The 12,156-nt window shown below is 41.9% G+C and overlaps 2 protein-coding genes across 3 annotated transcripts; one reads left to right on the top strand and one right to left on the bottom strand.

Annotated features, from left to right (window-relative positions):
* The first annotated feature begins 230 nt into the window (after positions 1–230).
* prcc (proline rich mitotic checkpoint control factor) lies at positions 231–5,832 on the top strand. Its single transcript, XM_031739488.2, has 7 exons — positions 231–1,047; positions 1,148–1,195; positions 2,368–2,853; positions 3,156–3,248; positions 3,439–3,585; positions 3,732–3,797; positions 4,284–5,832. The coding sequence occupies exons 1-7, from the start codon at positions 739–741 to the stop codon at positions 4,368–4,370; spliced, it is 1,236 nt and encodes a 411-aa protein (XP_031595348.1). The 5' UTR covers positions 231–738; the 3' UTR covers positions 4,371–5,832.
* On the bottom strand, positions 4,520–9,181 carry mrpl9 (mitochondrial ribosomal protein L9). Of its 2 annotated transcripts, XM_039605710.1 has the most exons (8): positions 8,952–9,181; positions 7,677–7,836; positions 7,455–7,579; positions 7,304–7,357; positions 7,117–7,218; positions 6,951–7,034; positions 6,387–6,704; positions 4,520–6,216 (listed from the first exon to the last, which is right to left on the bottom strand). In XM_039605710.1, the coding sequence occupies exons 1-7, from the start codon at positions 9,024–9,026 to the stop codon at positions 6,429–6,431; spliced, it is 876 nt and encodes a 291-aa protein (XP_039461644.1). In that variant the 5' UTR covers positions 9,027–9,181; the 3' UTR covers positions 4,520–6,216; positions 6,387–6,428. The 2 variants fall into 2 exon arrangements, with proteins under 2 accessions (XP_039461644.1, XP_031595350.1); XM_031739490.2 differs by lacking the exon at positions 4,520–6,216 and having other exon boundaries at positions 6,339–6,704.
* Positions 9,182–12,156: the final 2,975 nt, after the last annotated feature.

Here is a 12,156-nt window from a genome sequence, read left to right as displayed (position 1 = left end):
TACATTTAAAATGACTAAAGCAGAACAGTTTACTACAAATCTACTGCACAAAATACGAACATTTTAAAGGCTGACGCCAGTTGTTGGTACAGTCCTGATAATCAAAAGTATAGATATGCTTCGAAATCATATTGTTTCCCCATTTGAACCATATGGGGCGATAATGGTCTGAAGCTGTTTAAAATGTGATTAATGAAGCGGAGAAGAAGAAGAGTGTTGCGCAAAAAGCTGCGCAGTTGTCGCATTTTCGATCACGAATGATGGAGGCGAATGTTTTGATTTAGCCAAGGGACTAAACGAGCTTATTTTGTTGGCGAAACAACACAGTAAAGTCCTGCATTGTGGTGTGAAACAACACAGCTGCTGTTTTATTTATAATAGCACTATTAAGGAGAGCTGATTTTTTTCTGGGACACAGCGCTCAGCTAGCTGATATCGTTTGTTGCGGTGGCCTAGCTAACACTGGCTAGCATTGCGAACTTGGACAGAGCTTTGAGTCAGTCATTTCACTGCGGCGACCCCTTTTAACTCCTTGCGCTATATTCTACTACAGCTTCGTTCGGCTTCATGTCGTTATCATTGCTGCTTTAGCGATCAGAGATTCCCTTACCTTTTAACAGAAGTCAGTTCGTCGGATAAGCCAGTGTGAGTGTGTACGGCTTCTTGAGATAAAGGAGAAGAGGTTATCCATGTCCACGAGTTTCTGCAGATTGCTCATCTTTAATAACATCAGCAAACATGTCTTTAGTCGCCTATGGCAGCAGTGATGAGAGTGACTCGGAGGAAACCTCCACCTCTGCCGTGCCGAGCAAACCCAGCGCAGGAGGGCTCTTCTCACTCCTGCCTGCTCCTAAAAAACCGGTATCGGCAGGAAGAACCGAAGGGCCAGCCAAGAAGACAGCATTGAGCACTGCAGTAGAGAATAGCTCATCAGCCGATGATCCAGAGCCTCAGCCATCTAAGGGAAGCTTATTCTCCAGCCTACCCAAACCAAGGAAACGGACAGAGCCCGTCAAGATCACCGTGCCGCAGATCCGGAGGCAGGATGTGAGTACTGAGCCACTTCAGCTGTTTGCTCATACCTCTTGCACTTACTGTGATACAAAATAAGGTTTTAATTCATGATCTGTAACCCTCTTGTTCATAGTCGGACTCAGATGATGACGAACCAGCAGCAAAGAAACTACAAAATCAGGTAAGGAAATCAGACACATGCAGTTATGTGAAGTTTATTCCACATTCCCAAAAGGTTGATTCTGTTCATCTGGACGTAGCGTTTTCAATGGGAGAAACCTTTCGTCACTCATCTAAGTGACTCCTTCAGTCTCAGCTGACTGCAGTACTCATGGCCACTGATCAGTGGTTTTTGATCAATGGTCATGACAGTTTGCATATTAATGATCAAGAAACTGACCTCACAGCCCATTGTTCATTCAGTGGGCTGGTTTCAGTTATTGTGCAAATGTACTGTTTAAAAGGTTGGGGAAACCTGCAGTCAGCTGAGACTGAAGAAGTCACTTGGATGAGTGACTAACTGTTTCTCCCACTGAAACAGATGAACAGAATCAACCTTTTGGGATTTACTTACCTGGACGACTGAGCATGCATCAAGACATTTATTCCACATTAAGCATGCAAACATATTTCTGAATGACTTTCTCTCCTTGGAGACTTAGTAAAATTCAATAAATGGTTAACGCTGCAAAAAACACTTAAAACTTTAGCATATGAGAAAAATATTATTTATATTTCAGCTTTAGACAGGAAAGGGATCAGAAAGCAGGGGGAACAATACTCAGCAAATGCAGTAGCCTCTGGGTCACCTGCTCAACCAGTGAGCTATACCATCCTCCTGACAGTTTTATTATTTATTACCAAACACATTTTGGCGTCAGAGATAACATTTTGATTAGATAAAATGGTAGTAAATACTAAAAATACAAAACAGCCATTGATATAGTCCAACATAGATATATACCAGTGAGGCGCAAATGTTGGTGCTGGGGAAAGGTCCCCATGCTGTTTCTTGAATAAAATGTTACCTCAGTGTAATGAGCTCGTAAACATGTTATAGGCTTGTGTACACAAAATCTAAATGCAGTGTTATAAAACACTGCAGATTAACCTGGCTTGCACAGTGATTTGCATGCAAATACACGTTACATGATTTCTAACTTAGATGCTGGTCTGCCACTTCACTCTTTTCATTGTTTCTATTCTTTAATTGAGGTTAAAATTAAATAAAAAAAGTAGGAACAGTGACAAAGAATATCTTATTTTCCTCAGATTTCATAGTGTAACAACATTCTCCTGTGATGTAGCTGCTATTTCCTCTCTCTTTCAACCCATATCTCCTTTCTCTGCCAGGGTGCAGGTACAGGCTTGTCCTCCATTCTGCCACAACCCAAAAACCTGACAGTGAAGGAGACGGACAGACCTCTGATCCCTCATTCGCTAACTAAACGGCAAGAACCGAAAGCACCCAAACCTGGAACCCCTGCGCATGGTCTTGGTTCTAGTGCGTCTCCCTCCGCCATCAAAGCTGCAGCAAAGTCAGCTGCCCTCCAGCTGGCTAGACAGATAGCTTCAGATGACCAGGATAATGAAGAGGACATAACCCCACAGAACTACTTTTCTCTAGGCGAGAGCTCTCAACCTCTACCTGCAGTCGTCCCCAGCTTGGACCCTGAGCCAGGAGCCCTTGCAGAGCCCCTTCCGTTTGCAGCTCCTGATGAACCGGGGCAGTCGGATGCCCCTCTCGACTTTGGGGGAAAACACGAGACAAGTGGCGCGTGGGGAGGTCAATATAATGAATATCAACAACCCATAGCAGGCCCAGAGGCTTTTCCTCCGGTAATAATGACTTTATACTGTACATATGTATCGGATTCATGCTGTTAACTTGAGTTATTATGTTCAATTAGATGATGCCAGCTTACCCTAAAATACTTGGTGTGACTCAAAATCCTATTCTCCCCTCACGAATAAGTCATAAATCATGTTAGTTCAGACATGCCTGCATTTCAGTATTTTCCAGTTAAGATACAGATATCTTTTAAAGTATGAATGCTGTGTCAGAATCTCAATTACAAGAGTCACAATATAGCTAACATGAATGAATTATATTGTTATCCTACTTCTTTTTGCTTGAACAGGGATACTACAATGAGCCATATTACCAAGATCCCAACCCGGGAATAGCAGAGGCTGAAGAGCCCGGCAACTCAGCCATGTTTGATGATGAAGCGGTAAGAACTATGCTACTTGTGTGCCTCATTTTTCTTATTTGTTATCAGAGAAAATTCTATTATTTACATAGGCTGATTTTTGTACCTGTGCTCTATGGTGTTATCATTGTTTTGTCCTCAACTAGAGGCTCAGGAATGGCTCTTAATTAAGAAAAGGTTTTGGTTAACCGGTATTTTCTTTGTCCTGCAGTTCATGCGGCTGCAGGGGAAAAGAAACAGGGGCAAAGAGGAGGTGAAGTTTCTGGAGATCAAAGGTGACGACCAGCTGAGTGGCAACCAGCAGTGGATGACCAAGAACATGACCGAAGAGAAGCAGCAGCGGCAGTCCTTTAGCAAGGTGACCCGATCGGCTCACTTCCTCTTTTGTTTTGCAACAGATTGCCCTATGTTCCTCTCACTAAAATGTTGATGCACAGCATGATTTTAAGATGGAATATTTTCTTTAATTTAATGTAACACCCGCTTTTCTTTACCTTTCCACAGAAAAGAGGAGAACAACCTACAGGACAGCAGCGACGCAAACATCAGATAACTTATCTCATCCACCAGGTGGGTGCTGCTAAAACGCACATTGTGGATTTGTATGATGTAAATTTCACGCAAGACTTTGTAGCCGATGTCCAACTTCACAGATGACTTTTCAGCTTGTTTTGAAAGTGAGACAGAGTGGAAATCTGCACTCTGTGCAGCATGTGTAGACACGTCTTACTTCTGCTTGGTGGCCTGTTTGTACTGGGCTAACCTAAAGCCTAGTTGTCAGCTGCAGTGTGCCAATGATTAGCACAATAAGCTGCAAGAAAGAAGCCTGCACAAAGGATTAGGAAAAGCTAAATAGTTGGTCTTATCTTTGCCAGAATGCTAGTGTTAGCTTTGTTATGCAAAGGTGTTCCCTCTCTTGTAGTCTGGCCCGCAGAGTTAGATTTGCATACTTTACTGATCCCACATGGTTTAGCTCACTGTAGCTGGATCTCTTGTCTTCTTATGGAAAATCTGTTCAAGTAAACAACACTTCTTACTTTCTTTGTCGTTTCACAGGCAAAGGAACGTGAGCTGGAGCTGAAAAACAACTGGGCAGAAAACAGGTTAACCCGCCGGCAGACCCAGGCCAAATATGGCTTCTAAACATCATGACTGTGGACTGTGGTGGAATACAGAAATTAGAGTAGAGCTTTCCAAATATACTTCCACAAAGAGGAAAAATGTTTAGAAACAATAAGCATACAGTCTGGATACAGATTTTCCTTCCTGCCCTCCATCCTGTATTTGTGTTGACCTGTTAATATTCAGTAGTTCTGTTGTTTGACCAGGTGTTATTCTTATATCTAAGATCCAGCCACAGCCGCTACACTCCCCGTTCACTGTCATTTATATTAAATAGAGGCACTATACTTATGTAACAGTATTTTTAAGGTACCTTTGCTCAGTCATTGGCAGAACAGATGTAAAGTGACTCTGAAGTGGCCATTATTCTAAATGTTTTTCCTTTGAATGTTTATGCTTCCTGTTCATGTTGTACTTCTTTGTGATCTACAGAAACAAAGGTTTGGTTCTCTGGGAATGATACAAGTTATTAATGAAATCTGGATATTATTCATTTTAAACAAGCTGGAGTCACTGGAAAGCTGTGACATGTTACATATCTGCACACAGGATCGACTGTTTTGTGATAAACATGTACTTGCTGCAGTTGCTCATTAGTAATAACAAGTTTGCTATTATATAACTATGATACCTAGTTTTGTTTGTAAAAGTTTTATTTTTCTTACTTTTTAATGTGTGTTTCATTTTCTCCCAATGGAAAACTGAAAAAGACCAGAGAACCAAACATGAACTTCATTGTCTTCTTGCTCTGAGGAATCATTGAAGACTATAAATCAATATGATTTTTAACTTGGTAGCAGCATCTGGCGGGCGGTGCTAAAAGCAAAACACCCACCTTAAAAATGGAGATTACATTCATTTTAACATTTTGTATGTATTTGTCTTCTTCTCTTTGAACATCAAATTTTGGGGGGAAATTCAGTGATTTGTTCAGCTTTCTCTTTCAGATGGAAAGCAGTAAAAATATGCTTTTTATATCTCCAGACTCTATGTAACTACATTTTGTCTTTACCAAAGCAATAGTCAAGCCTCCACGAGTCCTCTGTTCTTTGTCCCGACAGCAGAAGTGTTCAAACCTGAGGCAGTTTTCCTCTACATGCAATACATTTCATACATCTTGTGTTGTCAAACACCTTTAAATGTGAACTCTTATCAGAAAACAAATTATCAGAAACAATTACACAATCTGATCTGCCTCAAAGTTTAAGTACTACAGCTAAATTCTAAACACGAGCAGAAGAAAGAAGCTGACAGGCTGCTCGTATATCCTTACGCCGATGAGACGGGAAAATGAATTGCAGAGCTTTGACTTCAGCAAATCTCACGTAACGACTCGCAAACCACACAACTGTATTGGCACTCCACTAACATGACATATTAAACAGCATTCCTCGGAATAATGTTTGTTTTTGGTTTACCATTTACTTTTGTGCGTTGTCGAGTTAAAATTGATCAATAAACTTTTGATTTTCCTGACTGCTTACACTTGGTATGTCTATGGGCAGTTTTCATTATTGCTACTATCACAATAATACTCATACTGTATACAGTAAAACAAACTATCCCACTCAAAGGTTTCCTGTCCAGCTGCTGCAGCAGATCCTGATTGCTCTTCACCAGTTTTGTGTTATTTATTCTAATCCTGAAAACTGATTTAAAAAACTGCTATAAATATTGCGTTTTAAAGTGTGTCAACTCTCCCTTAGATGTAAGGTGCCTGGTCATTCGGGAGGACTTGATAGTGGAGATGCTACACCTCCACACTGCCAGTATACCTCTTCCTGGGCAGGAGGCGACCCTGTGTCAGACATAGGACACACTGGAGAGAGATTATGCCTCTAGCTGGTTTGGGAACCCCTCAGTGTCCCTGGGAAGTGGATGGGGAGAGGGAGGAGTGTTGGTATCTGACTGCTGCCCCGACAACCAGGACCCACATAAGCAGTACAAGATGGACGGCTATTTTAACACTGTTCAAAACAATCAGAAAGGTGACACTGAGCAATTTTAATAAACACACAGACAGCTGTTGCTACTCACACATGTGTATTACAGGCAAACTTCATCCACATTTTGAGTCCTTTAATCTTTTTTCAGGCTTCCACTTGGTGGTGCTGTTGTGTCTGCTGTTGTCTGTGTAGCTGCGGCAGTGGATCCTGCAGGCTCTTCACCAGCCTCGGCCTCTGCCGCTGCGTCAGAAACCACCTTTAAAATGGCGTCCTCCTCATCAGCAGCTTCTGAATCAGCTGCAGCTGCCTGCTGCCGCTTTTGGGCTTTCAACTGCCGCTGAGAGCTTGCAGACGGATCCTCGTATGGGAACAGAGATATGGGAACGCGAACAGTGTCCAAGCCATTAACCTGAAAGACATAACATATAGAAACATGAGCAGTGTGTTATCTGGTAAAACAGCAGTCCAAAAAATAAATAAATAATGCATAACTAAAGGTTTATTTATTATAAGAATAATAGGAAAACAATTGTTTTTTTGCAGCATGGCGCTTACATTGAGTAACTACAACTTGTTTCTGCTACAAAGACACGATACGAAGCTACACTTCGTGCAAATGGTTGCCCATGAGATGCACTGATATAGTTTATCTTACCGTGACATCGCACCAGTAGTCACCTACATCCTTAATAGGTTCAAATGGAAGACTCAGTGCATGAGGTGGCACCACTATCCCCAACTAAAGGAACAAAAACAATATGAATATCTTATCTGGTTAACAGAATTAATTAGAAACATGGATAAAAACTGAGGCATCACACCTTCTTGGCAAACTGTCTGCAGACAACTTCTTTATTGAGCTGAAACTCCTCGGAGGGCATTCTGTTTATCTTTAGCTTGGAGCATTTCAGGAGCTCCACAGTCTGAAAACAGAAAGAAACCCCTGTTAAAATCTTTGTTTAAAAACTACCTGTTGCACTGAGCAAAAGCGCCTGACATGAAACTTACCAGTTGTCCTGTGCGGGTTTGGATTCTGTCTCCTGTTTTCCCCTCGCGCAAAAGCTGTGTGTACAAAAACAAACAAACAAACAAAGGTGATGTTGAGTACTGCTCTTTAATACATTTGAAATATATGATGGAATATAAATGGAGTACACACACGTAGCTCTTCTGCAAACATCTGTTTGTTCTCTGGTGATGGATACACTGCGAGGCCTTGAGGCAGCAGCTTGTTTCGTCCAACAGACTTTCTCACAAACACGGTGTCTCCTCGCCCGCCGAGCTCTGTCACAAAAAAAAAGAAAAAAAAAAGATGTTTTCATATTACAAAGAATTTTAGAAAACACATCTTTACTCGTTTAAACTTCCTTGTGATACTCACTTGGTACTGTCTGAGTCAGGATGAGCTCCATCTTCTCCTTAGGAGCATGTTTGGTATCCTCGACCAGCTTGTAGATTCTGTGTCTTCGAGGGTGAAGCCTCGGTGGACTCCCTACTTTGGACAAGGGCACTTGCCACCATCGCTCCACCACGACTGTGTTCTGCGGAAACATCAAGCAACCACAGGTGACTTTGGACTCTAGCTTCTGTGATGCTTCAAATCATTAATTTAATGTACTGAGAATGTTATTAAGGTTGATAAATATATATTCATACATGTACATTGCTTTATCCCTCAGGTAAGTACTTTTTACAAGCCTCAGTCACCCTTTCACACACAAACATTCAAACAAGGGTTTTTTTTTTCCCCCTTGTGCTTTTAACTTAACATTCACACACTCACAGTGCAGTGTATGCATGAGAGGCAATCTGGGGTTCAGTATCTTGCCCAATGATACTACAACATGAAGATTAGAGGAGCCAAGGATCAACCTCCAACATGTCTGTGAAGGTTCTCAGTCATCCAGGTCATCGTAGTCTAAGGAGCTTGGAAAGAAAAGCATCTGGACTTCACCTTGGTGAAATGTCTTCAAGAAACTTTAAGAAGTCCAGACACTTTTCTTTCCAAGCTCCTTACATCAACCACCAACCTTCCAATTGGCACATCCACCCACAAAATAAGTGAGCCAACCAATAATAACTGTAATTTTTACATCCTGAGGATATTTTTATGTAAATATTTTTAACAACAAGAAATTAACCCTCTGGCCATCAAATATCTACCTGAAAATAGTGCAGAAGAAAGACACGCGTATTAATGGGCATTATGCTAAATCTCTAGTCCCTACTATCATTAGCTTTCTCAAAAATAAAGTACATTCAAGGCACGTAGGTGGGTGTTTAGATGGTTTTTAGCATATATGCTCCTGAGTGTCTGTATAACCTTAACAAATTGACGGATCTAGCTCAAGCAGGTTTCTAGATAATTTAATTGGCTCTACCACAATAGCACTTCAGACTTAAACCTTTATGAGAGTCGTGCTTATTGTGGGATTTCTGTATAAAACTGCATTTATTTTATTGGTACGTCCAAACCCAGTTTATTATAAGCTAACTAAAAGTAGTTGGTGTCAACTTTGTTATACAAAATCTAAATAACCTGGTAGAGACTACAAATCTCTGTGCTTCAGCACAGTGGATGCACAGGGTAAAAGCAGGCTAAAGCACAGAGATTTGCGGTGCTGCAGGAGAGCGCAGAGCCTCTGGAAACACCGACCTGAGCAGCAGTCAGAGAGAAGCTCCTGGCGGCAGGCTGGCCGAGCAAAGCCTGGAGGACGAGGCGGCTCCACATGCTCCCGCAACACTCGTATCGACACAAATCAGAGGTAAGTCTTCCTGCAGCAGATTTACCATCAGTTTACCTCCGGTCTCTGTAACTTCACCTCTAGCCTGTCTACAACATGCTGACAGCGTCGCTTGTTGTGTGGCGTAGGAGGACCCCAGCAGCTGCACAGAGGACCAGAAAAAAGCCCGACTTAAAAGACCTCAAACTAAAAAAAGAAAAAAAAAACTTAAATGTAAATATGGATAGAACGCAATAACGCTTATAACGCAAATATTCGTCATATGATTCATTATATTTTTATTTTAACGTGTAAAGACTGAACATTTTGCAGGCAATGATTTAATCAGGCAATATTAAAAGGCCACCTCTTCTTTCAGCGGCTCCCTTTTAGAAGTCGCCCCAGAGCGCCTGCTAGTGCTGTATTGATACCAAGTAAGTGCATTGCCTGTATTGCAGCTATAATACCGATACTTATAAAGGCAGTTTATGTAGGATAAAGCAATGCGTCATGATTTATGAGATTAATCATTAATCTATAAATTATTAACACATTTTAATCAACAGTAACTTTTTTACTTAATTTTTACAACAAAACAGACTTTTCACTTTTTCATGTGTTTTAAAACTGAGTTTTTTGGAGATCTGGAATGTAAATGTTCTTGTCTCCAAAGGAAATTTTTGTTCTCAAACATGTACTCTAACGACTGTCACGTTTATCTGCCTGAGTGACCTCACCCCCAGTGATGGACTAGTCATCCCTCTCGTCCCCAGACTATGCTTCCTATATAGAAGATGTATCAGTCAGATTAAAGAATTTCTCCAAATATTCCTTTCACCGCACTACAATATCCTCAGTTGAAGTCAGCAGCATTCCACCTGCACTATACACAGTGCAGGTGGAGCACCCCTTTCCTCTGCTGAGTCGTCTCACATTTTCCCAGAATCTCTTAGAGCAGGGGTGTCCAAACTTTTTTCACTGAGGGCCACATACATAAAAATATAGGAGGGGCTGGGCCACTTACTAGAAATTAGGTATATAACCTTAACTGTAGTGTATTAATGTTAGAAAAATCATTTAAAAGTGGTCAAATGTGTTATATTGTTGAATATAATTAAAGACAAAACTGCCTTCATCACAGCTCTCCATAAATGGATCTTTATTGATTTATTCAGAAAAAGCTTTGGTAGCTCATTCTCAGAACAGCAGCCTCAGATTTCTTCTTGGACAGAAGATTTACCGCACAGAGAAAAAAACAATAAAGGGGAAAATGGGACGGGTACATTTCAAGCTTGTTATTTAAGTTCTTAGGCTTAGCAACACACCTATTAACGTTCGTTTGAAACGGTTATCAACATTAACAGACTGAACTGGACTTAATAACAGGAGTGCATATAATTTTAGTGAATTATTCTGGTGAGTATCAGCTGCGCTGGGTATGTAAATCGGGCCATCCAGCCGCGGTGCTGATCCGACGCCACTCGTGCCAAAAATCCGGACAAATGTCACTTGATCAAGGAGCAAATCTGCATCAGATGAGATCAGCTGACTTTGTGTGTGCGTGCGCTGTGCACAGCGGTGTGTACTCTGTGTGTTAACAAGAAAAACGCATATAAGAAAGTGGTGCGCAAAAGCAGGGTAGTGACAGAATTGATGCGCATTATTGATATTTGAAGCATGTGTACCTGCACATGCATGCTTATTAACACACGTGTACTGTGGAATGTAGTTTTTACTCACCTAAAGCGCTCGTGCTCTCGTCCACTCCCCGCAAAAAAAAAATAAATTAGCAGCTGTGCGGTGTCTGTGGCATCAGTGCTCGGATCGCATGCGATGGAGTAAAAATCAAAAGCACAGCTTTATCAGACAGTTGCAGTTTAATGTTGGCTGACAGTCTTCAATGCGTGGCACAACTGGATTTCTGGACATGCTGACGTTGTTGAAGTCCTGCACTTTTTCCGGGCACATTATTTTGGTGACTTTAACGAGGCAGTGTTTTATGAGGTCTCCATCTGAAAAAGGCTTGCCATGTCTTGCCATGAGTTGGGCGACCTCATAGCTGCTATTGGAGCCTTTTCCTGGACAATTTGAGCACGAAAAAAATACTGTTGCTGACCCCGCAGGAGAGCTACCATTTGCTTTAATTTCTGCTCTCGCTCAGCACCAGTGTAGGATGCATAGGCCTGATGTTTGGTTTCATAATGACGTCGTACATTATACTCTTTCATAACTGCCACAGTTTCAGTGCAGATCAAACAGACACTTCCCCTTGAATTCTTTGAAGAAATATTCACTCTCCCACCATGTCTGAAATTTTCTTCACTCACTTTCTACCTTTTGCTTCTTTGGTTCTGCCATGCTTGGTAACTTGGGGTAAATTTCTTCTGTGATTGTCCTTTTTGGTGGAGCAACTGCCTTGATCAACAGTAGCTCCCCCTGGAGTTAAAACTAAGAAGTGCAATACACTCAAGCAAAAGTTGAAGTGCGGGCCATTTTCTATTCTATTTATAAAATTACTTGAGAGCCAATTAAAAATGGACCGCGGGCCGGACTTTGGACACCCCTGTCTTAGAGGCAGTCAGAAAGTCTTTATTCCTCTATGAGCTGAAGATCTCACAAACTGGGGCCTCTGCCAGGTGCTCCCAGCACAATGCCACTAAAAACTGAGGCGCACCAGGTCTTTCCAGCATCTTCCTGCATCACCACCTGCCACCTGATCCAAGTCGCTACCAGGTGGTTATTAGTTGACAGCTCAGCTCCTCTCTTCACTTGTGTCCAGAACATACTGCTGCAGATCTGGTGATACTATTAGAAAATCGATCATCGACCTGTGACCTACGGTGTCCTATTGCCATGTGCACTTATGGACACCCTTATGTTTGAACATGCTGTTCGTTATGGACAAACTGTTTTTTGCGCAGAAGTCCAGTAACAGAACACCACTCGGGTTCAGATCAAGCAGACCGTTCCTCCCAATCATGCCGCTCCAGGTCTCACTGTCGTTGCCCAGATGAGCATTGAAGTCTCCTAGTAGGGCGACAGGTGGAGCACCCCCAAGCACCCCGCCAAGGGACTCCAAGAAGGCTGGGTACTCTGAACTGAGCTCTAAATTGCAGACAACAGTCAGGGCAGGTTCCC

The sequence above is a fragment of the Oreochromis aureus genome, linkage group 22 (assembly GCF_013358895.1).
Source record: "Oreochromis aureus strain Israel breed Guangdong linkage group 22, ZZ_aureus, whole genome shotgun sequence".
In the NCBI taxonomy this organism is placed as follows: Eukaryota; Metazoa; Chordata; class Actinopteri; order Cichliformes; family Cichlidae; genus Oreochromis; species Oreochromis aureus.
The sequence above is the reverse complement of the archived record's forward strand: the minus strand, read 5'-3'. Positions and strand labels throughout refer to the sequence as shown.